Source organism: Trichosurus vulpecula, chromosome 1, assembly GCF_011100635.1.
Source record: "Trichosurus vulpecula isolate mTriVul1 chromosome 1, mTriVul1.pri, whole genome shotgun sequence".
NCBI lineage: Eukaryota > Metazoa > Chordata > Mammalia > Diprotodontia > Phalangeridae > Trichosurus > Trichosurus vulpecula.
The window spans coordinates 425,783,910-425,809,653 of NC_050573.1; the positions used below are offsets into that span (position 1 = coordinate 425,783,910).

Below are 25,744 nucleotides of genomic sequence, written 5' to 3' on the forward strand. Positions count from 1 at the left end.
ACATAGAAATAGGAAATCTGGTATGTGAGAAATCATGAGTTTTAGACATGTTGAGTTTGTTATGAACATCCTATAGGCAAGAAGAACTAAAGGCCTGCCAAATACATGCACACATATGCATACGTGCATGCATACACGTGTAATAATTTTATTGGTTAGAGGAAATTTTGGGGTGAAGAATATCTACCAGTTCAGATTAGCACCTTCTTTGCAAATTACAGTATATTTTAGAGTTGCTCGTCTATAATTAGGTTGCCTCTATAATTTAGAGTTGCCTAGAGCACTGAAAAGGCAAATGACCTGTCCAGGGTCATGAAGTTAGTATGTGGGAGAAGTAAGTCCTGAGCCAAAGTCTTGCTTTACAGTCAGTTTTCTGTGATGCTACATTGCCTTTCTTGCCTGTTTTTAAAGAAGATGAGATGGTTAGCCATAACACTGATAGATTTAAATAAATACATTTTGTCTATAAATAAACATTAGGACTAACATTCTCTTTTCTTTTAAAAATTGGCAGCACCCCACAATAAATAAATAAAAATAAAAATTGGTAATAAAGATGAATAAAGTAACTTACCCAAAGTATCATGTGAATTTTCACTGTCTTGCTTATGTCTAGTTAGATTGTATTAGTTTTCAATGCTGTCACAACTGTCAACCTTACTAGCAATATCAGCAAATAGACCAAGGATTGGATTATCCTTCATCCTTTGAGTGATTTAAATTTACTTACCTGTAATGTGTTTGTGTCCCATATTTTCAGAGTTTTATCAAATGAGCTTGAGGTGAACATGCCAGTATCATGAGGATACCACTGTACTGTCTCTACACTGTATTTGTGAACATCAGGATGGTTTCTACAAAGCAGGAATAGACAATATTAGGTTCCAAATGTCCCAAACAAAACACTATTCTTCATCCTGAAGTCACCAACCTGGCTTTTGACTGCATCACTGCACTGTACCTGGTCACTTCAAAGTTACCAATGATCTCTTTTTAAATAAGTTTTTATTGATTTTTTTTTAACATCACCATAATTGCCCACAGTATCATCCCCCTCTGCTTCCCAGGGAGCCATCTCATATAACAAATAGTATTTTTAAGGACAATAAAAAAAATAAGCATCAGTGATCAACACATCTAAAAATATGTACAATGTTCAACTCCGGCTCTCTCACCTCTGCAGATGGCTAAGGAAGAAGTGTCTCCTCACTGAATGTTTTCTTTTAATCCATTACTCTTTGTAATTTTGCAACATAAACTTTTGATTTTTTGTGTGCAAATTTTTCTTTCCTTTTACATTGTTGTATATTGTTATATTATCTTCTTGGTTCTACTTACTCACTGCCCATCAGTTCATGTAACTCTTTCCATGCTTCTCTGTATTCATCACATTCATCATTTCTTAGAGCACAAAAATATTATAGTCAAGGATCACATTTTGTCCAGCATCACATTCTCCAACTGATAAGCATATAATTTGTTTCCTATTCTTTGCTATCACAAAAATAGTGCTGCTATAAATACGGTGTATATGGCGATTTTCTTCTTATCAATGGTTGCTTTGGGGTATAATCACAGTAATGGGATCTCTGGGTCAAAGGGTATGGGCATTTTAGTCACTTTATTTGCATAATTCAAATTTTTTTTTCAAAATGGTTGTACTGATTCACAGTTCTACCACTAATGAACCAATGTAGTATCTTCCCACAATGCCTTCTACAGTGCGTTTCTAAAGTCTGGACACATAGGCAAAAATGTATATTTTCAAGAAATGAAATGAATTAAATTTTCAACAACATTTTATTTAATTGGAATATTAACAAATAACATCTTCAATATGATCTCCATCATTTGTGATGCAAAGGTTGATGCACTTTGCAAGATTCGTGTGAACTCGATGCAGTAACTCCACATTGCCGTCAATTTTAGCACATTCACTCTTTATGCGTTCAATCAAGTGTGATGCATCTGTGATTTTCATTGAGTACACCTTCTCCTTTAGCATACGTACCCCAGAAAAATAAGTCAAGGGGGTCAAAGTCTGTTAATATTCCAAATATTTCAAAATATGCATTTTTGCCTATGTGTCCAGACTTTAGGGACACCCTGTACACTGAATATTCTCATCTTTTTCATGTTTGCCAATCTGCAAGGTGTGAGATACAACCTTAGGGTTGTTTTGATTTATATTTCTCTTATTATCAATGATTTGGAACTTTTTTAGGTGGTTGTTTTTAGTTTGCAATTCTTCTTTTGAGAATTATTCATCTCCTTTGCCCACTTATCTATTAGGGGTTGTTTTTTGGTTGTGTGTGTGTGTGTGTTAATTGTTTATATATCTTGAATATCTATATATCAGAGAAATTTAGTTATCAGAGAAATTTGATACAATGATTATTTTCCATGTGACTGCTTTTCTTTTTTAGCCTAGGTACATTAATTTTCTCTATGCAGAAACTTTTCAGTTTCATGTAATCAAAGTTATCTATTTTATCTTCTGTAAATACCTTTGTCCCTTGTTTGGTTCAGAATACATTTCATACCCATAGATGTGAAAGGTACATAATTTGGTTCTATTTTAATTTTTGTATAGTATGATCTTTAAAATCAAGGTCATGTATCCATTCAGAATGTACTGTGGAACATGGCGTAAGTGCTGGTCTAAGCCTACTTTCTGCCAGACTGCTTTCCAGTTTTCCTAGTAGTTTTAACCAAATAGAGTTCTTTGCTAAATAACTTATTTTTTGGTTTATTGAGTTTTATTGTTTCTAATTCTCCTGTCTAGCTTGTTCCACAATCTATCTATTTTTTAACCATCGCCAGAAGGTTTTGATGATTGCTACTTAGAGTCTGAGGTCTAGAAGTGCTATTCCTCCTTTGCTCCTACCCCTTTTCATCATTTCCCTGGATATTCTAGATCTTCTGTTGTTTCCAAATGAATTGCTATTTTATCAATTTTTATAAAATACTATTTTGATAATTTGATCTGTGTAGCATTAAAAATATAAATTAACTTTGGTAGTACTATAATTTCTATTATATTGGCATAGCCCAGTCATGAATATTGTATACTCTTCTGCTTTTAAAGTTGCTCTTTATTTCTTTAGGAACATTTTGTAATTGAATCTATACATATGCTTTGGTAGATTAATTAATCCCTAGACATTTTACACATTTTTTTGTTATTTGAAATGGAATTTCCCTTTCTATCTGGTTTTGCTATTACATAGAAATGCAGTTGATTTTTGAGGATTTATTTTGTAGCCTACAAATTTGCTAAAATTATTATCTCAGTTAGTTTTTCTGTGGATTCCCTAGAATTTCCCAAAGTATCATATCATCAGCAAATAAGGAAGATTTCTCTCTTCCCTTTAGTTATTTTTATGCCTTTAATATCTTTCTCTTGCGTTATTGCTGTTGTTAGCATTTCTAGAACTATGTCAAATAATAGGGGGGAAGTGGGCATCCTTGCTTTACTCCCATAACCAATCATCTTTGAATTGCCAAATCTGATGGTCTTTTATCACTCCTAATCCTCCTCAACCTCTCTCCTTTTAGATATCCAGTCCCCTCTGGGTTTTCATAACACTACTCTCTTCTGTCTGACTGCTCCTCAGTCTACCTTGCTGGATCATCACCCACAGTATGTCCCTTAACTCAGGGTTTTCTGAAAGGTTCTGTCCTGGCTTGTCTTCTCTTATTCCTCTATATTCTCTTTCTTGGCAACCCCATCTATTCCCATGGATTTAACTATCAAATCTATACAAATGACTCCCCAATCTTTATACCCAGTCCTACTCTCTCCCTTGAACCTTAGTCTTTTATAAACAACTGACTACTGGACAGTTGAAAATGGAATTCCCAGAGACATCTTAAACACAGCAGGTCCAAATACAAAGTCATTCTTGTCCCCCCTCTTCTACTCTCTTCTAAACTTTCCTGTTTCTGTAGAAGGCACCAACATCATTCTAGTCTCAGATTCATGATCTCAAAATTATCCTGGACTCCTCCATTTTACCCTCTCCACACATCCAATTGGCTGCCAAATCTTGTCATTTCTACCTTTACAATATCTCTTGCATCTAACCCTTTCTCTCTACTTACATGGCTAACATCTTAGTTAAGGTATTTGTCTATTACTAGTCTCCTAAATGCTTTATCCTCCACTCAAATGCCAATTTATATTCCCAAGAAAAAAGGCGGACCTACTCTTCTGCTTAAAATTCTTCATAGCTTCCTAGGGCCTCTAGGATGATATGCCATCTCTTCAGTCTAGCATTTAAAGCACTTTACAATCCAGCTCTCTCCTACCTCTGGAGAATGATATCATTCCCCTTCATGCACTGCATAACCTAATCAAAATGGCTTACTACACTTTGCTCAAATGCAGCGCCTATACCTGAGATAAATTTTCCCCTCACCCTCTCAGGTTCAGGTCAAGTGGCACATCCTACACTAAGCCTTTCCTCATTCCCTGCACCACCCTCCCCAATTGTTCCTGTTTTCTCTCTCCTGAAATTACCTTATATTCACTTATCTGTGTACACATTGTTTTTCCGAGGAAACCATAAGCTCCTTGAGGGCAGGGATTCATTTCTGTCTATGTATCCCTACAGCACAGCATAGTGCCTTATACGCTAAGTACTTAAATGTTTAGGGATTCATTTTGGTCTGCAGTTGTGGTTTAGTGTAAAGAAGTAGTAAGGAAACACCTACCAATTAAGATCATCAATTGTTTTGCAACTTACAGCCTAAGAAAATTACCTGGTGCACTCAAAGCCAATATGTGTCAGAGGCCAGACTCAAACCCAGATCTTCCTGATTGAAGTTCGCTCCCAATCCACTACGCAGTTCTGCTTACAACTGTTTACTAAATTCAATTTAATAAGTATCAGAGTAGGACTTTAGTATAGGATAATACACATTAAATAAACATTGAATTAACAATAATTTGCTTTTCCTTCTTATACTTTAGATGATCTTTTGGGGGATGCTTTAGATACCCCAGGATTCTTAAAAAACACTGTCTGAGGAAATATGAACTAATGCGTCTATAAATTTCTCTAGTAATTGGAGGCAGGGCAGTGACTTTAGAACAGCCTCACATGCTAACCCAGTATTTTTTTCTTTTACTTTTCTTGCTTCTTTACCTCTGCTTAGGATATGATAAAACACAGGTGACCAGAATAAAAAGGTCTCAGAGCTTCAAATTCCAGCAAGATAGAAACAAAACGGGACAGCTAGGTGGTGCAGTGAGTAGAGCACCGGCCCTAGAGTCAGGAGGACCTGAGTTCAAATACGGTCTCAGACACTTGACACATGTATTAGCTGTGTGACCTTGGGCAAGTCACCTAACCCCAATTTCCCTGCCTTCCCCCCTCCAAAAAAAAGATAGAAACAAAACACTGTTTAGAAGCCAGGTACAGATATTGGAACTACCAATCAAGAGCTATGCGATCTTGGGTAATTCACAAATTCATTAATCTTCAATTTTCTCAACCACAAACTAGGGATAATAACACTTATGCTACTTACCTTACAGGGATATTACAGAAATCAAATAAGACAAAGTGAAGCATTTTGCAATTTTTAAGGCCTATTTAAATATAAGCATTTATATTGCAAAATAATTATCACATCCTCTTGGTCTTAAAGACATTTTCAAAGAATTGTAAACACATGGATAAGACATTATATCCTGGTTCACTGGCTTGCTTGCTGTGGTATTAACTGAAACTATTTAATGAACAGACAAAACAAGAAACTGAGGTATGGGTGCTAATTAGATAGCTTTGAATGAGCGCAGCAGTGAAAAATGTGGACTGCCTGATTACTTATCTAGTCATCAAAATGTTTTCCCTAAAATGTCACTAGGAATCAGGTTTAACTCTAGATTTTTTCCAATTAGGTGAAGAAATCATAATTTCTTTACAGAAGATGACTCAAATTGAACTGTAAAGAGTTAAATATAATTCAGTTCAATGAACATTTATTGAGTACCTACTATGTACAAAGTGTGTCCTATTCAGAAAAGGAAGTGGATGTAGGAAGACATTAGGAGGCTGCAGCCAAAAAGTCCTTATAGGTGGTAATGAGAGGCTGAAACAAGCATGGAAATAGAGAGATGATGGATTTGAGAACTACTTAGAGAGTAAGTTTAAAAGAATTGGATATAGGAGGTGAGAAAGACATAGAAATAATGTACTATTAGCTACAAATGCAGCATCCCTAATGAGGCCCATAAGCACTGTATATTAAGACTATAAACTCATGTGAGAAGCAGTGTGGTAAAATGGTTACATAACTAGACTGTGTGTTGGGAAGACCTGAACTCAAACTCTCACCTCTGACACCTTTTAGCTGCATGCCTATGGACAAGTCATTTAACTTCTCTGAGTGTGTAAGTTTCTTCACGTGTCATTTGTAGTACTTGAATTACAGGGTAGCTGTGAAGCTTTGAGAGAATATATGTGAAGTGCTTCGCAGAATTTAAAATACTGTGTAAATGTCAATTATTATTATATAAGGAAATTCATTAACCTGAAAGGGGAAGCAGAGGGGAAAACATCTAGGTGAGGATCAATGGGAGGAGAAAAAGAAGCAATAAAACTGTGGAAAGAGAATACTACAATGACCTGACCAAAAAGAGGAAGTAGTGACTGTTTAGAAAACAGATCACATACCTGGCACTGGGGCATGCTAAGAGAGTGATGGAGGACTTCAAGTATTCAGACAACAATTTTTCTGCTGAAAGTGCAACAGCGGATGAATTTTTGACTTTCCCTAATGATAATTTGATTCTTAAAAAAGTGAGAGGACATGGCAACCAGAAGTATTGTTTGGACCCAATTCTAACCAATTAAGTGGAACTGACTGCTGAAATAGAAATGATGGGTCTCTTGGTAGGAGAAGACCATTTGGACAAAATAGTGATAGTTGGTTTTTAGATAGATAAAGCATTTATTAATCATTTACTATATGCAAGGCACTGTGCTAAATACTGGGGATACAAATACAAGAAAGCAAAACAGTCCTTGCCCTCAAGGAGTTTACATTCTAATGGGGCAAGGTAACATATAAAGGAGAGCTGAAAAACAGGGGAGGTGGAAGATGATAGTCTGAGTAGAGAAGGTATGGTGGGAAAAGGGCTGGGTAGCAATATGGAGGCCTGAGTCCTTTAAGATTTTCAAAGCGCTTCATGTGTATTCTTTCTTTAGAGTCTTATGAAAATCTGTGAGGTAGGTACAACAGGGAAGAAACTAGAGGATTATAGAGGTTCTGTGACTCAGATCCAAAGTTTCTAAGTATCAAGGGTAGGATTAGGGCCCAGGTCTTCCCAACTCCAAGCCTTACACTCTCTCTCTATCCCATGCCACTCCTCCCCTGCAAGAAGACTCATAGCTGCCTGGAATTGGACATCACCATCCCCTGCACATACCAGGTTATAAAAGAAGAATTTGGGTATTTTCTTGAGGCTGGGCCTTAGCACAGAAGAAAGGGTTATGAAGCTGGCACCTGGAAATATTCAATACAGTTTAGAGCTATTAAGAACATGCTGAGAACAAAGAGGGTAGAGAGAGGTATGAATACAATTTCAGAGATGGAGATGATGCAGAAGCAAGCACTGTGATTCAAAAGCTGAGACGGAATGTAGGATGCTATCAGGGAACCTGGGTATTCAGGTAAGGATCCTTGAGTAGTTTGAGAATGTGTTGGGTGCAGGTCCCTGACAGTTTTGTGGGTGTCTCAATAAAGAAACCCAGAAGACTGGATATGCCTTAGGGGAAAGCCTGCCTTAAGGAGGCTGAGGAAAATGGAGGATTAAAGTTTGAATGAAAGCAAGAAATTCCAGCCCCCATGTCCAGCTGAAAGATTTGATGCATCCTGGTCACAGTGTACTCACCAAAGTGTGATTTCATTTTTGGGGATAGTGATTGCAGATCACTATCTGAGATGCTCTTTTTGAATCGAACTTTTCAGTAGTCTCTATCCAGAATGAGAGATTAGTGAAGCTACATCCAATACATGGGTTAAAAAGATCAATTGCCCAAGTAGAAGATATAGGAAACATGGCTATACGACAGCATGTGTGAAACAGAAATGAGGGTTTTACTGAAACGGACTCAATGTGATTCAATAATGTGACATGACAGCCAAAGGGCCCAAGGTAACTTTAGGCAACATCAACAGAGACAGAAGCCATGAAAGACTCTAGAAAGAGCCCTGACCATCTAACGGGTAACTTCTGGCACGTCCAGAAAAGGATTGTTAGGACTGTGAGAAGACTGGATGTGACACCTCTCTCTTCTCATTCTCTTGCCTATATAACCACTTCTCTGTCTCCCTTGGTGGATCCAGATCATGCCCTCTAATTATAGGTGTCCCACAAGATTCTCTCTTGGGTCCTCTTCTCTTGTCCCTTTAAACTACTTCAGCTCCCATGGATTTAGTTACCATCTTTGTGCTGATATTTCTCAAATCTACCTATCTTGCCCCAAATTCTCTGATGACCTCCAATTACCTTTCAGACATCTCAAACTGGATGTCGAGAAGACATCTCAAACTCAATATGATCAAAACAGAACTCATTATCTTTCCCCCTAAACAATTTTCCCTCTCCCCCACCTTCCTTATTACTGTAGAGGGCAATACCATCTTCCCAGTCCCTCAGGCATGAAACCTAGGAGTCATATGAGATTTTTCACTAACTCCCCCCCACACCTCCAATCTTTTGCCAAGGCCTGTCAGTTTCACCTCTGCAACATCTCTTGAAAACACTCCCTTCCCTCCTCTGACACTATAATCACTGTAGTCCAGGCTCTCATCATTTCATGCCTTAATAGCTTGCTGGTGGGTCTGCCTTCCTCAAGTTTCCCCCCACTCCAATCCATCCTCCATTGAGCCACCAAAGTGATCTTCCTCAAGCACAGGTCTGACCATATCATTTACCTACTCAATAAACTCCAATGGTTTGCTATTGCCTCTAAGAACAACTACAAAAGGCTCTGTTTGACGTTCAAAGTCCTTTATAACCTAGCCCCCTCTAACCTTTCCACTCTACTTATACCTTACTCCCCAACATGTATTCTTTGATCCAGTGACACTGACCTCCTGACTGTTTCATGAATAAGAAACTTCGTCTCTCAGTTCCAGGCATTTTCTCTAGCTGTCCTCCATACCTAAATGCTGTCCTTCCCAGTTTCCCTGGTTCCTTCCAATTCCCAATTAAAATCCCATCTACTACAGGAAGCATTCTATAACCTCTCTTAATTCTAGTGCCTTTCTCTCTCTTAATTATTTCCTATTTATTCTGTGTATACCTGTTTATACATATTTGTTTGTTTTTGTCTCTTTTTTTAGATTGTGAGCTCCTCAAGGGCAGAGATTGTCTTTTGCCTCTTTTTGTATTCCCAGTGCTTAGCAAGGTGCCAGCACATACGAAGTGCTCAAAGTTTATTGACTAGCTGACATGGAGTCAGACTGAAAAATAGTTAAGGATCATGAGTGGATGGAAATTGGAACTACTTGATAGGAACTTTTGTTTTTTTTTAAGAAATATGATTTTCATGGAGAAAATGACAATGGACAGTATTAAAAGGATTGAGAAAAGGCATTTTGTTTTGTTTTGTTTTATATCAGGTAAACCTGAGTAATAAATAAAGATTTCCTCTTAACTTACATTAAGAACATCAAGACTGAAAGGGAAATGGCTTTCTTATTCAATCCAGAGAGCAACAATACTGTATGCATTTCTTCATTTAAACTCCACCAGAGGGAATATACTTCTGATATGTAGTCAGTAACTAATGGCCAGGGACTGGATTTACAGAGTGGTAAGTTATTAATGGCTGGGTAATTTTTGTAGGAAAATTAAAAGCAAATGGAAAAAGAAAAACTGAAGTTGTAGAAGACAAAGTGGATATTTTCTTGAACAAGTCAGAAGATGGGAACAATGACACAAGCAGAGATCAGACACAGAAATGGGAAGAGAATGCTTTTCTTGAGACTCCTGTCTCAAGGAAGGAGAAAATGGTCAAGAATACTAAGAAGTTTCAGGTTATCAAAGAAAGGAGTTCAGAAAACTCATCAAATGTGCTCAATTTCAATGTAACAAGAGGCCAGATAATGTGCTTTAAGTGCTGAAAGGTAGAGGCTGTGAACTTCTAGGGAAAAGTCTTAAAACTGCCATGATAGGAGAGACACTGAAGAATAAGAGAGGATGAAGGGCAGTTGAGAATAAGCATCACAAATTTATATAGTGGGTGAAATCAGTGTGATTTCATAAATTTCTTCATTTTTTTTTTTGTAATTAAGAAGGGAGAGGAGAGAAAACAGATGGTGGGGTTACCGAGGATGTGGATTATCAGAAGTGAGAGCTGGAAGGTCAGGGAAAGTGAGAGGTTCTAGGGTGGTATATAGGAAATCATAAAGTGGAAGATCATAACAGAGTCAAAATTAGTTTGGGAGCCAATAGAAGCCAGAGTAAGGGTAGTCAGTCATCAGGATGCCCGAGAAAAGATGGACATGTGGATTACTGAAGATCTAGGACAGAAAGCAAAGAAAGAAAATATGCTAAAGAGATTTACAAATTCCCATTTTTAAAAGTATACTCTGATGTCTTTTGGACAGTAATATGTAAAGTCAACTATGCTTATATTTTTGCTAATTTTTTCAAACGTTGGAAGATTCAGAAGTAATTATTAAGTGTTTTTTTAACATAATTTTAGCCTTTCATTTAATATATTGCTATTTTCAAATTTGCATTTATGCTAGTAAATATTTATATTAGCTTTTTGCTAACTAATTGTATTTTGAATACATACCTGCCCACAGAACAAATAGCTCTGCAAGTGTAATGAACTTTTCTGCTGAAGTTTTCAAGGTCATAAAGTGCGATAATGCCATCTGAACCACCCGATAACATGCTGTCAAAAAAAAAAAGACACTTTTAAAATTTTATGTTATCCACTTATTTGTGATAACTGATTGTTTACTCCCAATAAGGGAATAAATTTCAAATAACTGAAATAATAAGCAGTTAAATGTTAAAGTTTTATTTAGACAACTAGTTTATGATAATTTGACACGGACCAAAATGGAGTTTACCCATAAAGACATGGTTTGCTAGCAAATTACAAAGGAATTTGTAGAAGTCACATCGAACCATCCTAGGAGAACAAATTGGTTTTTAGGACTTTAGCATGTTAATTTTATGCCAAGCAACAATATAAAGTGTAGCAGGAGTACTGGACTGGAATAAGACCTGAATTTGAATTCTAGGTCCATCCCTTACCAGTCACGTGATCATAATCTCTGTGAACTCCAGTTTCCTCATGTTAAAATGGGTAAACACTATTTGCAAAGCCTACTTTATGAGGACTAAATGCTATAATGCCTGCAAAGTGCATTGTCAATCTTCAAGGGCTGCAGAAACATAAACTCATCAACTCAGATAGTGGTGCTAATATTGACTAACCCTTCATTGAAGCCAGCTGTGCAGGCTCTTTACTTGCCAATGCATACTGAGCTTTTGCTCACATATGGAAAATGACATTTAAAACATCCCAATGATTTAGCCTTTTTTTTTTTAACCACTTCAAGACTGGCTTTTCCTGGCAATTTTTGCTGGCAATGCTATGGGCTTATATTTACTTAACAAAGAAATTCTATTAAATTAACAAAATGAACTTACTATCTCCCTTCCACAGGTTCAATATCAAGGGTGTTGACACCATTGCCATGTATTCTTTCCACATCTCGGTCTTTATTTAATTCCAATTTTAAGACCCTTTAGGAAAAAACATAAAAATTAGAAGTAAAAAAGAACAAATTAAAAATGATTTAAGAATGTTGGGGTTTTCAATTTCAGTAAAGTTGGAACCCTGAAAAATAATACTTTATGGTTTACATTTTCCCCTTCCTCACCTTAATACTTATAGCGGAGACCTAGTATGATTTTACTAATTAAATTAAATAAAAAGGTATTTTGCTTAAAAACACAGAAAAGCACTTTCTGAAGTTCTGCAGATTCACAGATTTGGAATTAGAAAGAGATTTTTCACAAATTTAGTTAAACACTAAAAATATACTCATGCTTATGGCTAAGTCGAAAAAGCTGAATTTGAATCCCAACTCAGGTAAGTAATGAACTTTTTGTCTAAGGGCAAATCATCTTTCTGGGCCTCAGTTTTGTCCCTTGAAAAAATGAAGGAGCCAAATCAGATGATCTTTTGTCAGTAAATTTGACATTTACTTGAGTCCTAAGTCTCAAGTAGCTGCTTCCCCATGTTATCTCTGAATTATATTTTCAAAATTCAGGAAAATGGAAGATTTTCTAAAAAGTCTAACCACAGTCCTAGACTCACTTCAGGTCTCCTAGGAGAAGGAAACAGTCCCCCCAGCTCCATTTGGTTAAAAAAACAAGAGATTCATTGTTCAGGTAAAATGATCTCAAGAACCCTTTGTGCCTTTCTGACAGTAGCATTAATCAATGCACAATATGTTTCCCTCTCAACAAGACAGAAAACTTACTCCATGGGTGTTATCTGGATCCCTATCATTGGAAACCAAATAATGGGAAACCACTTTACAAGGATGTTGCAGAGGGAATCCTATATCAAGCTGGTTGGACTAGAGGACCTCTAAAGGTCCTGCCAAATTGAAGAATCTAGTGTTCTAAAAGCTTGCTCAAGGAAATTTTAAAAAATATACAATTCTAAGCTTCTAATATATGAGAGGAAATTTAATTCAATAACCATTAAGCATCTGTAGTTCCCTTTTATGTCAGTGCTGTCTCCCCCATGGAAGTAGGGATTGTTTCATGAATTGTAATTTTATCCCAGTGGCTAGTATAGAGCCTAGCACACAGCAGGCACTTAATGCTTTTTGGTTGAGTGTGCCTATGTGTCAGCCACTTTGCTGGGGATACGACAAAAGGGAAACAGTGTCTGTCCTCACGGGACTCACATTTAATTGGGGGCGGGGGCAGGGCAGATTATGTAAATAATACCAGATGAGTAAATACAGAAATATATAAAAAGTAATTTGGGGGAGGAGGGAGAGGACACTAAGATCAGGGAGGATCAGCAAAGGCATCATGTAGGAGGTGGCACTTGAGTTGATACTTGAAGGGAGCTAGAAATTTCAAGAGACAAAGATGAAAAAGTAGTGCATTCCAGATAGAGGGGTACAGACGCAAAGAGAGGGAGGTGATAAAATGTCGGCTCAGAGCCAACAACTGGTAGGCCAATCTGACTAAAAGAAACAGTATATGTGAGGGAGAGTGATGTGTAGCCATCGTGGAAAGACAGGTTAGATCCATACTGTGAAGCGTTTAGATAACAAATAGGGGATTTTGTATTTTCCCTTTGAGGTAACTGGGAGTCACTGAAGTTTCATGAGCAGGGAGGGGAGTAACACAGTCAGACTTGTGTTTTAGAAAGATTGATTTAGAAGAAGCATTGGTGAGGGGAATGAATGGAAGCAGCGACATCAAAAATTAAGATACAAGTGTGAAAAAAAGGCTAGTGTGATTGCCCAAGTGAGAGGTGAAGTGGTGGCTGAACAAAAAGGAGAAGGAAGTGAAGGATGTTGTGGGGGTAGAATGGACAAGATTTGGGACCTGCTTGTGTTTGGGGGGTAAGGAAGAAGGATGAATTAAGAATGATTCCTTGGTTCCTGACCTTGGTGAATGTTGCCTTAAGAGAATTCAGGAAGTTAGGAGTGGGTGGGTTTAGGAGGAAAGATAATGAGCTCTGCTTTGGATACTCTAAGTCAGGGACTGAGATGAGGTCTAGATATCTAGATTTCTCAGAAAGAAAAAAGAACCTAGAACTGGGTTATTATAGTAACAATTTGGCTAGCAGCAGCTGTTGAGGTGTAAGATCCAACAAGCCCAATAACAAGAGCTGCCAGCACAGGTTCTTTGATCTGCTTTTCTAAGGAAAGCAACTTTAAGGGGTTAACGATCTCAGTTTAATCAAACATACATATATCATTCACCTAGTTCAGGGGGAAAAGATCAGCCCCTGGTACTTCAAGGCAAATACAAACAGAAATTACAAACATCAACAGGCAGACCTTGTCTGATCAAATCACAATTCATAGTTACCAGAGAATCACCAACATGTATCTGTCTGGGTTACAAAGCCGGTAGGGTGGGTTCAATGGCTTGCCCAGAGTCTCCTCACCCACATTCTTTCAGTGAGTGTACCCCCTAAAAGTCAAGGGCCAACCTTGGATCTTATACACCTGTCTTAAGGCCCTGGGGCACTTGAGGCTCACCATTTAGAGTGTGGGAAATCAGTGTGGGAAAGCTCCAACCACCAGCACCACATCATATACAATTCAATGACTCTCAATTGTCTTGGTGCTGATAAACACCCCAAGACAATAAGGATCCCACCTGTCCCATTCCAACAATGAACAGTGAAAAGTCCCATTTTGCTTGCCATTGCAGTTATATTCACAACCAGGACAGGACATGGATGATGATCCTGTAAGGAAAACTTAGAGGGTACAGTTAAGACTGGAAGGAGGAGAATCAGAAGGGCAGTATCACAAAAACCCAAGGAAGAGAGAATAACGAGGAGGGGTTCATTGACAGTGTCCAATGTTACAGAACTGTCAAGAAGTATTAAGCACTCAAAAAGGGCCATTGAATTTATCAATAAGAGATAACTATTAACTCTGAAGAAAGCAGTTTCAATTGAGATAATAGATGTAGGCAGTTTTTTGAAGCAGTTCAGCTGTCAAAGGGAAGAGGGCTATAGGAAAACTTGTAAATACATATTGTAATAGAAAAGAGAAAACACTAGGAAAAAAGTCCATTTTCTTTAAATCTAGTCAATGTATTTGTCATTTATTAGGGAGGCAGTCCTGTGTAGTAGTAGAAAAAGTACTGGTTTTGATAAACCCAAAGAATCCAGCTTCTGGGCTAAAAATTCACTATTCCACAAAAACTGCTGGGAAAATTGGAAAATGGTATGGCAGAAACTGGACATAGACCAATATCTTACACCGTACACCAAAATAAAGTCAAAATGGGTTCATGATTTAGGAATAAAGGCTGGTACTATAAGCAATTTGGGAGAGCAGAGAATAGTTTACCTATCAGCTCTATGGGAAAGGGAAGAATTCATGACCCAACAAGAGAGAGAACATTACAAAATGCGAAATGGATAATTTTGATTATGTTAAACTGAAAAGTTTTTGTGTAAACAAAGCCAATGCAACAAAGATTAGGAGGGAAGCAGAAAATTGGGAGAAAATCTTTACAACTAGTGTCTCTGATAAAGGCCTCATATCTAAAATATACAGGGAACTGAGCCAAATTTATAGGAATAAAAGCCATTCCCCAATTGAGAAATGGTCAAAGGATATGAACAGGCAGTTTTCAGAGGAAGAAATTAAAGATGTCTATAGGCATATGAAAAAATGTTCTAAACCACTATTGATTAGAGAAATGCAAATCAAAACAACTCTTAGGTACCAAATCTCTTCCGTCAGATTGGCTAACATGACAAAACAGGAAAATGATAAATGCTGGAGAGGATGGGGGAAAACTGGAACATCAATACATTGTTAGTGGAGCTGTGAACAAATCCTGCCATTTTGGAGAGCAATTTGGAACTACGCCCAAAGGGCTATAAAAATGTGCATACCCTTTGACCCAGTAATACCTCTCCTAGGGCTATATCCCAAAAAGATCACACAAGTGGGAAAGGGACCTGTATGTACAAAGATGTTTATAGCAGCTCTTTTTGTGGTGGCAAAGAATTGGAAATCAAGGGGATGCCCATCAATTGGGGAATGGCTGAACAAGTTGTGGAATAGTATTGTGCTATAAGAAATGAGGAGCAGATGGACTTCGTAATAACCTGGAAAGACCTACATGATGTGATGCTGAGTGAGAGGAGCAGAACCAGGAGAACACTGTATACAACCACAGACATATTGATTCTGTGAGCACTAACTTTGATAGACTTGGCTCTCCTCAGCAATACAAGGTTCAAAGACAGCTCCAAAGGACTCATGATGGAAAAAACTAGCTACAACCGGAGAAAGAACTGTGGAGTCTGAATGCAGACTGAGGCAAACTATTTGCTCTCTTTTTTTTTCCTCTTCTTTTTGGGTTTTGTTTCTTCTCTCTCATGATTCATTCCATTGGTCATAATTCTTCTTTGCAACTTGACTACTGTGTAGATAAGTTTAATGCAAAAGGTTATATAGAATCTATATCAGACTACACGCCGTTTTGGGGTGGGGGAAGGGAAGAAAATATGAAACTCAAGAACATGTAGAACTAAGTATTGTAAACTAAAAATAAAAAATCCAATTAAAATAAAAAAAAAGAAAGAGTACTGGTTCTGGAGCCAGAGGCCCTGGGTTCAAATCCCAGTTCTGACGCCTATTTTCCGTTACCATAGGAACCTCTTTTGTCTCAATATGATGATCTATAAGTTCGTGTGGGCCAGTTAGATGGCTTCTGAGGCCCCTTCCAGAATAAGATCCTGTTTTGAATCGCAATAACTATACTAATTTCCCATTAGTTCAGATTTTCCTCTACCAAAATTTTACTCCTTATTGTGGGATGAAAAAAATCTTAGGTTCTAAAAGACTATATTGATAGAACATAAGCTATGGAGTTTGTTACCAAGATAAGGAGACTTTGAGTATGGATCTGGAGGTGAACTATGACATACCTGTCTCCAAAAACCAACATAACTATGTTCAAAGAGGCTCATCACCAGGTTGGCCATGAGGTGATTGATTAATTTGGGTGCAGTAACTCATAAATATAATCTACTAAGGATGTAGGTGTTGTTATTTGTCAAGGTGTAGAAAGTACCTACACAAAATGAAATCATGAATCCTTTAAAGCTCTATGGCATGAGACTATTTCAATTTTTTCTTTCTACCTCCATTATTTTGCACAAAGGAACCACTTAATACATGTTTATTGATTTGATTTTTGAAATTATTCAGATTTTAATAAATTTTCAGATTTTACCAATAACTGAAAGGAATCATCATTATATTTACTATTTCATGGGCTACATTTATTTTTGTTTTGGTATTGACTATTATCTCAATGAGAATACTTTTAGAAAATTGGAAATTTTACATTTCCATAGTTTTATTAGGATATTCACCAATAATTAACTTAAATGTCCTTTGAGGAGCTACAATAATCTATTTGAGAATTGGAATCATATCCAAATATTTCATAAATTATTTTTATAAATTACCTTAGCACATTGAATTATAAAAACATAATACACAATGGCATATGTAATAGGGAAAGGGAGGAGAAGAATCCTTATATACTACATCCCAGACAATGGGATGCAGGTAAAGGGTGCAGACAATGGGCCTTAAAGGCTATAAGGCAATGAAAAGGAAGAGAGATGACAATCAATAACTTTAAAGAATGGCAGGGTCAAGCAAAGATCTTTATGGGGAGACCTGAGCATGTTTGTAGGTAGTAAACAAAGAATCACTTCATAGGGAAATATTGAATCAATAAGCATTTATTGAGGACCTACTACTTGCCAGGCCTTGTGCTAGGTATTGGCAATAGAAATACAAAGGCTGAAACAATCCCTATTATCAATAAGCATTTGTTAAGCATGTGCTAATGTAGCAGTCTTGGTTACTGATGATCTCTTAATTGCCAAATCAATGGCCTTTTCTCAATCCTTATCCTTCTTGATACCCTTGAAGCTTCTGACAGTATCAATTACCCTCTTCTCCAGATACTCTCTTTAGGTTTTTGGGACACTACTCTCTCTTGTTTCTCCTTCTACTTATCTGACCATTCCTTCTTAGTCTCCTTTGCTGGATCTTTACCCAGGGCATGCCCTCTAACTGTAGGAGTCCCATAGGGCTCTGTCCTGGGCTTGCTTCTCTTCTCCCTCCATATCATTTCACTTGGGGATCTTATTAGCTTCCATGGATTCAATTATGATGTCTATGCTAATAATTCTCAGATCTACTTATACAGCTCTAACCTCTTTTCCAACTCCAATCTCACATCTCTTGAACTGGATTTTCTGTGGATATCTTAAACAGAACTTGCCCAAAACTGAACTCATCATTTTTACTCTCTCTCTCCTCTCTCTCTCAACCCCTATAAGCAATCTGTGGCCAAAGCCTGCTGATTTTACCTTCACGTAATCTCTCAAATTGGATCTCTTTTCTCCTTTGACACTGCTGCCACCCTGGTGCTGGGCCTCTTCTCTCAATGCATGGAATTACTGCAACAGCCTGTTAGTTGGTCTGCCTTCCACAAGTCTCTCTCTTTACTCTAATCCATCTTCCTGTCCATTTAGTTGTCAAAGTGATCTTCCTAAAGTACAAGTCTGACCATTTTACCGTTCTCATACTCCACTCAATAAATTCCACTGGCTCCCTATTACCTTCAAAATCAAATATAAAAGACTGGCATTCAAAGGCTTTCATAATCTGTCCCTGCCCAAGCTCCACTTATTGGCTGTATTTTGGGCCCTCCAGGCTTAGAGTGAATGTCAAAGGTAACAGTTTCTCTTTGGAACAGCAACCCTGAAGGTCTTCACCTCCCAGCTTGATTTTTTTTTCTTTTTTTTTCTAATTAAAGGGGCCATCCCTTTACTCACTTCTTAAAAAGGCCTATTCACTGAATGGGCATTATCTCACTCTAAGTGAGTACAGGAAAAGGCCTGAGTCTAAAAGGGCCAGGGTCTCCTAATGCATCCTAGGATATCTCCAGTCATCCTGGTGAATATCAGGCCACTGGACCCAGATGGCCCTGGGGAAGAAAGTGAGGCTGGTGACCTTGCACAGCCCTCCCTCAGTTAAATCAAAGTCAACTGCAAGTCATGTCATCATTTCCCTGATGTCATGGTCCTCTTTGAAAACCAAGGACAAACACAACAACAACCTCTCCCTTAGCTTTCTAGTCTTCTTACACCTAACCCGCAAGTATACTATGATCCTGTGACACTGAACTGTTTGTTGTTCCTGCAACAAGAGACTCCATCTCCCGACTTCTGGAATTTTCACTGGCTGTCTTCCATGTGGGGAATGTTCTCCCTCTTCATCTCTGCCTCCTGGCTTTCTTCAAGTCCCAGCTAAAGTCCCACCTTCTACACAGGAAGCCTTTCCAGACCCCACCTTCTTAATTCCAGTGCCTCAGCTCCATTCAATATTTCCAGTTTACGATGTCTACAGCTTGTCTGCAGTTTTTTTTGCATAGCTTTCCCCATAAGATTGTAAGCTCTTGGAGGGCAGGACTGCCTTTCGCCTCTTTTTCTACCCTCTGCTTTGCACTGTGCCTGGCGCGCAGTAGGCAACTAATAAATGTTCATTGTTTGATTTTAATTTTTTTCGTATCCCCCAACACCTAAGTAAGACAAAGGTTGATGCTTAAAAATGTTTGTTGACTGTGCTAGGCGCTGAGTGTATAAATGTAAGGAATGAAATGATGCCAACTTCAAGGAGCTTCCAGTCTAACATATAACTAACATATAAACATATCTACTCAATACAAAAAGAATAAATGCAAATAAATACAAAGAAGTCAAGGTGGTAGGGCCGGCACTAGCAGTTGGGGGGAGGTGGACTGAGAAAGTGGTGCCTGAAGTTCCTCTTGAAGGGGAGAGGGATTCTTTGAGCGCACTTCAGGCATGAGGAACGGCTAGGGCAAAAGTACGGGGTTGGAGGATGGAGTGTCCAGTGGGAGGGACAGAGCCATGGAGTGTGGGATGGAGATTAATGTCCGGAGAGGATCTCATGAGCGAGAGAGAAGGGATGACCGACGGAGCAAATTCCCGGAAGGGACCGGTGAGAACGGGATCAAGGACTCGAGGAGAGTCCTAAGCTTTGGCCAGAAGAGGGGCCGGCCTGCCTTGGAGCTGCAAGTCGGCTAGGAGGACCAAGTGGATCAAAGGGCAGGGGAGCTTGGAGGGAGGCGGCGGAAAAGAGACAGACAGAGCCGCTGATCCTGACTGGCTTCTCAGGCTCTCTTTACCTCCGGGTGGCCTCTGCTCTCCGAAGCCTGCCAGGATCGTCCAGGCCGGCTTGCCGCGCCTCCAGGAAGCCCAGCATCGCTCCAGCTGCTAGCCGGCAGCCATCCCACCGCCATGACCCGAGCCGGCAGGCCTCGCTCAAGGAAGCGGGGCTTCAAGAGCAACATCACCCATTGGCTGAGCCTCGGGGCACATCAACCAATAAGAAACGCTGTTACTGGGAAGGGCCGTGTCGGAGGCGTGGCCTGATGCAGGTTGCTGGATCCCGGAGCCGGCTGCGGAGGTGGGATCTCGGCCCGGTTGTCTCCGCCCCTGCCGGCCTCCGGGGTTACAAACCAGCTGAGTGAGAGGCGGCATGAGCGGATCCCAGGGTCTGCTGCGCGCCTTTTTGAGGCTCTGGTCGAAAGAAGTGAAGCAGTATGTGGGCACGGACCAGTTCGGAAACAAATACTACTACATCCCTGAGCGCAAGAACTGGCTGGGTGAGAGAGGACTCCGGGTGCGGGGGGGGGGGGGGGTGGGAGGAGGGGGCCAGGGGAGCGCTCTACCCCTGGCCGGTGACCTTCACCCGCCGCCTCTGTGCCCGCGCCCCTCGCCGGGAGCGCCTGTCACTCGTCCTGGTCGTCCGGTCACCCACGCGCTGCATCCGCGGAGTCTGAAGCGTTCCCGAGGGGCGACGCTCAGGTAAAGGTGAGACATTAACTACCTGCTTCTTCCGGGCGGCAGAAGGGGCACAGTCCCTGCTTGGAAAGGGGGTCTGCCCGGAGTTCTCCCTCGGCCGCTTCCCGGGTGGGAGTCCTCCCTCTGCCCTTTTCCAGGTGAGTGCAGCCGCAGAGGCCCGGCCTTTTCCGCTGCCTGAAAGACGCAAGTAGGAGTGCTTCAGCTTGACCTGAGTGTCACACTCTTGGGGAGCGCTTTAAAATCCTTCCCTACAGCCGAGGGGGGCATAATCCCCTCGCCTGCCCCACTTCCCTGCTGGGGGGCCTGTGTGGTGTGTGCATTGGTGTGCCCAGGTGTCAAGTGTGAGCCACACACCTCGCAGCCGGGGAAGGAAATGGGTGGCAGGCCAGGCAGGGTATCTTTGTCATGTCAGAATTTGGGGATGTAGCTCGTTGGCCAATAATTGTGAACTCACTGTACTCCTGTGGCTTGAAAGTTTGGGGGACTACTTGGATGAAAGGGGGTTCTTCTATAAATGCAAAATAATATCTTAACCTGGAAAGGTTTACTGACCTGTCCCAAGCTGGGGCCCCTGGTATAATTGTGGATCTTTATCTTTGACTTTGGGACTTGGCCTTAACCCATCACCAACTTCATTCAGTTAAACAAACATATATTAAGTACCTATTTTGTGCCAGGTTCTGGGGAATGTAAAGACAAAAATAAGAGTGCCTGTTCTCAAGCATTTTGCAATCTTTTACCGTTTTTGGTGGTTGGGGGGGGGGAGTGGTCGCAGTGAGAGCCTGAGCACAACTCCTGCCTGGAATCGTGCAACAGGTATGTAGGTGAGTAAATGTAAACTTAATACAAGTCTAACACTGAGTGTAACTTAGGGTGATGGTTGAAAACACAGAAAGGATCCAGAAAGACTTCTTGTAGGAGGTCGAACTTCACTGGAGCCTTGAAGGTAGCTAGGTATTCTGAAAGGCAGAGGTGAGGAGAGACAGCATTTCAGGAAGGAGGGGTGACACTTATGGAAAAGACAGAAAAGTGGAAGATACAATGTGGTGTATAGGGAATGGCAAGTAGGCTCTTTTGGCCAGAATTTACAGTGTATAAAAGGTGTAATATGAAATCATCCTGAAGGTTATTGATCTACAAGGATCCCAGGTTTCTTCAGGATCTTAAGATATTATAAGTAAGTCATGCAACTCCTAGTAGAGATAAAAAGAATAATAAAAGTTTGCTTTCGTGTAACACTTTAAGGTTTACAAAGTAGTTTACACATTAACCTATTTGAGCTATTCAGTTTAACCCCTTTATTTTACCTAGAGAAGGAAAACTGAAACCCAGAGAGATTCTGACTTAATCAACAGAGTTGGGACTGATAATTGAGTGAGAAATGTGAATCATCTTGATGCTAAAATAGAGGGTTTGTATTTTTTTGAGTCAATTGAATTGATTTATATTCTATATTCCAGTCTCATATCCTGAATGTTATCTTTGACAGGTTTCAAAATCTTTATCTACACCAGTATCACTATTCTGCTCTTTTATAGTCTTTTTAGCTCTGAATCAGAAAGTAAACATGTTACTCAGTTTCTCCTTGTATTGTCTCACAGCTAAACTATTTCTCTGTGGCCAGATATGTAGATGAAATAAAAATTCAGACCCTGATTTGCTTTTAAAAAACCCTCTACAAATGGGTAGCATGGGGTATGGTCATTACAGGTGTTGTTGTTCATTCTTCATTTTCATTTTCAAAAGGGATCAATAATATCCCAATGTTAATAGTAAAATAGTGGATACTGAGGGATGTCTTGACTTGCATGTGAATTGTATTTAAGTGAGGCAGGGTTGCACAAAATCATCAGCCTTACTGTCTCTTCCATTGTAGTCAAAGTCCAGCAGCAAGACAAAAGTCAGGACAATTGGAGATGGCCCAGGATGCGGTAGATGAGCTTGGTGTCTTCAATGTCTGACCAAGTTCTACGGGTTCCACAGCACCTGCTTCAGCTACCTTCATGGCATTGAAACAAATTGTTCTCATCCACCCATTTTGCCAGGGAAAGTTTTTCCCTACTTGAGGTAGACATCTCCCTAACTCACCGATGGGTTTGAGGTCTATTAGTTACCTTCAACCTTCTTTAGTCCATCCACTGAGCTGGTTTTATCATCTCTATCTACTCCCTGGGGAGCGGCTGCTGTACATGCTGCAGCTTCTTGGAACCACAGGTGAGAGTTGGGTGGTTTGTGTTTTTTCTTAAAGCCACAAGGGAAACACTGATGCTTCTCCAGCTTCTCCACTTTAGTGACATGGTCAGACCTTCATGTAAAAATATTAATTTGGCCGTTGTGTGGAGAATGAAGAGGTGAGAGACTGGAGAAAGAGACCAATTAAAAGGATATTTCAATGGCCCAGTTTGGGGGGAGCAAACTCTAGGGTGATGACTATGTGAGTGGAGAGAAGGAGATGATGATAAGGAATATTGTGGAGGTAGAATTGGCCAGACTTGGCAATTTATCTAAATCAGATAAATGGAGTAAAGGAGAATGAGGAGTCAAATGCATGTTGGTGAGATTGCCTGTGAACCTGTTTGTCAGGCAGGATGGACATCACTCATCTGTTCTTTCTCCATTTCCTAAGTCCAGATCTGTAGTCTTCACTAGCCTGGAAAGATTTCAGTAAATTGATTCACAGTGAGGTGTAAAGCAGTAAGAAGATATAATATCTAGGGCCCAAGGTTCAGTTTGAGTTAATCAAAGCTGGATTGGGTAGCAGAAGACCTGCATTCATATTCCTGCTCTGTTACTTACTATCTGTATAATCTTGGGCAAGTCACTTAGCCTTTCTTCGCCTCAGTTTCTGCATCTGTAAAAAAAGATTATTAAGATGATTATTATTAAGCTCCTGCTTTGTGCCAGGCACTATACTGAGTGCTTTACAAATATCCGTTTAATCCTCACAATAACCTTGGGAAGTAGGTGCTATTATTCCAGTTTTTACAGATAAAAGAAGAGCCTTCTTGACTCCAGGCCTGGCACTCTATCCACTGTGCCACCTAGCTGCCTCATAACTAATCGTGGACTGATTACAAAGCAATATGAAAATGGTTAACCTAAATATAATAAATATTCTCCTATGGCAGCTAGGTGCCACAGTAGATATAGCGCTGGGCTGGGAGTCAGGAAGACCCGTTTTCAAGAAAGGGCTCAGGAAGCTCAGGAAGACCTGAGTCTCAGATACTTCCTAACTACGACCCTGGATAAGAAGACACTTAACCTCTGTCTGGCTCAGTTTCTTTGATAGCAAAATGGGGATAATAATAGCACCTGTTTCATAGGGTTGTTGTGGGGATCAAATGAGATAATATTTGTAAAGCATTTAGCACACTGGTTGGTGACGAGGTACAAGGTCACCCCAAAATATTGAGGTGCAAGATTTTGTGTGTGTTTGTGTGTGTGTGTGTGTGTGTGTGTGTGTGTTTGGTGGTGTGGTGGTGTCTTCTCAAAAGAATTCACTCGGGCTGTCTCCAAAACAGGTAAAGGCATTTATTCTGGATAACACACCAAGCAGGCTCTTCCTTAGGGGAGGTAGTAGCTCCTTAAGGGAGGCACCCCCTAACCAGGAAAATCTAGGTATTCTTATGGAGGAAATGTGCCCTGTGGGCAGGGAGATGAGGTAATCAGGGATAAGCAGGAAAGGGGCAGTAGCTTAGAGTTTTGATTCCACTGTCTAGCCCATTTGCCCAGGGTGGAGGGGCTCATGTTAGTTTCATTATTTCGTTGGTTGTTGCCCTTCCTTCTTGAAGAGGACCAAAATGGCATCACTATGCTTGAGTCAAGTACCGTGTATCCAACTGTGGCTAATCAGACCAATACAAGCTCAGAATGTTGCACCACAGGTCAGGCACAAATAGTCCATGTGAACATTTGGGGTGGATTCTCTAAATCTCCACATCTCGAATTTCTTTTGAGCTACTTCAATTCTGCTTTGTTCATAGAGCTCAACACTCTCTCTGATGTGGGCACACCATGCTGAGTGGTCCTGTGCCAGTGTCTCTCATGTCAAACAATCAGTTCTGAAGTTCTTAAGAGAGACACGTGGAGTGTGTCCTTGTGTCACTTCTGACCACCATGTGAACTCTTGCCCTCTGTGAGTTCTCCATAGAATAGTCTTTTTGGCAAGCATATGTTTTGTATTTGAACAGTGTGGACGGTCCATCTGAGTTGCTCTCTCTGAAGTAGAGTTTGAATGTTTGGCAGTTTAGTTTGAAAAAGGAGCTCAGTGTCTGGTATCTTATCCTGCCAGGTGATCTTCAGAATCTTCCTAAGACAATTCAAATGGAAGGGATTCAGTTTCCTGGCATGGCACTGGTAGACTGTCCAGATTTCACAGGCATACAACAATGAGGACAGCACAATGGTTCTGTAAACCTTCAGTTTGGTAGTCAGTGTAATACCTCTTCTCTCTCACACTCTCTTTCACAGCCTCCGAAACACTGAGCTAGCTCTGGCAATGTGTGTATTTAAGTTCATTATCAATATGTACATCCCTAGAAAGCATACTACCAAGGTGAGCAAACTTATCCACAGCATTCAAAACTTCTCCCTTGACCAGTCTATTTGAATCTCATTGTCTCCAGAAAGACTTAAGCTAATCTCATCAGTTGGCACTAAGTAGGTACTTAATAAATGCTTGCTCCCTCCCTTACTTTTCCTCATAAACTACATGTTAAAAGTTTTACAAGTAACTTGAGATATACAGAGCATAAGAACAAACTTTAAACTTAGGTTGCTGTACAGGTGTTAAATATAAACTAACAGTACACAGTAGATCAATGCACTTGTACAGAAAATGCTAAGATGTAAGAAGCTAGCTATAATTAAATAATGAAGTACTTAGAGTTTATTAACAAGATAATCAATTTTCAATGGAAATTGGCAGACCTGAGGACTGCCTTTAGTTAGTTGCCTGAATATTCTCTTTAACCATTGTCAGTATCTATTGATTGCTACTGTGGCTATGAAAGATGAAATTGCTTTATATCCAATTTTCTTAACTTTCCCCCTAAATT

General features: G+C 39.7%; 2 protein-coding genes across 2 annotated transcripts in view; one reads left to right on the top strand and one right to left on the bottom strand.

The window, feature by feature from the left end:
- Window positions 1-20,138, bottom strand: part of ERCC8 (ERCC excision repair 8, CSA ubiquitin ligase complex subunit) — a 62,023-nt gene extending 41,885 nt beyond the window's left edge. The window contains exons 1-4 of the mRNA XM_036742363.1: window positions 20,009-20,138; window positions 11,693-11,788; window positions 10,824-10,925; window positions 731-854 (exon numbers count right to left, since the gene is read on the bottom strand). Of these exons, the coding sequence (XP_036598258.1) occupies window positions 731-854; window positions 10,824-10,925; window positions 11,693-11,788; window positions 20,009-20,085 (399 nt within the window). The 5' untranslated portion in view covers window positions 20,086-20,138. The remainder of the gene's footprint in view (window positions 1-730; window positions 855-10,823; window positions 10,926-11,692; window positions 11,789-20,008) is intronic.
- A 97-nt stretch (window positions 20,139-20,235) lies between these two features.
- The window catches only part of NDUFAF2 (NADH:ubiquinone oxidoreductase complex assembly factor 2), a 239,714-nt gene continuing 234,205 nt past the window's right edge, over window positions 20,236-25,744 (top strand). Inside the window, exon 1 of the mRNA XM_036742192.1 lies at window positions 20,236-20,488. Coding sequence (XP_036598087.1) covers window positions 20,362-20,488 — 127 coding nt within the window. The 5' untranslated portion in view covers window positions 20,236-20,361. The remainder of the gene's footprint in view (window positions 20,489-25,744) is intronic.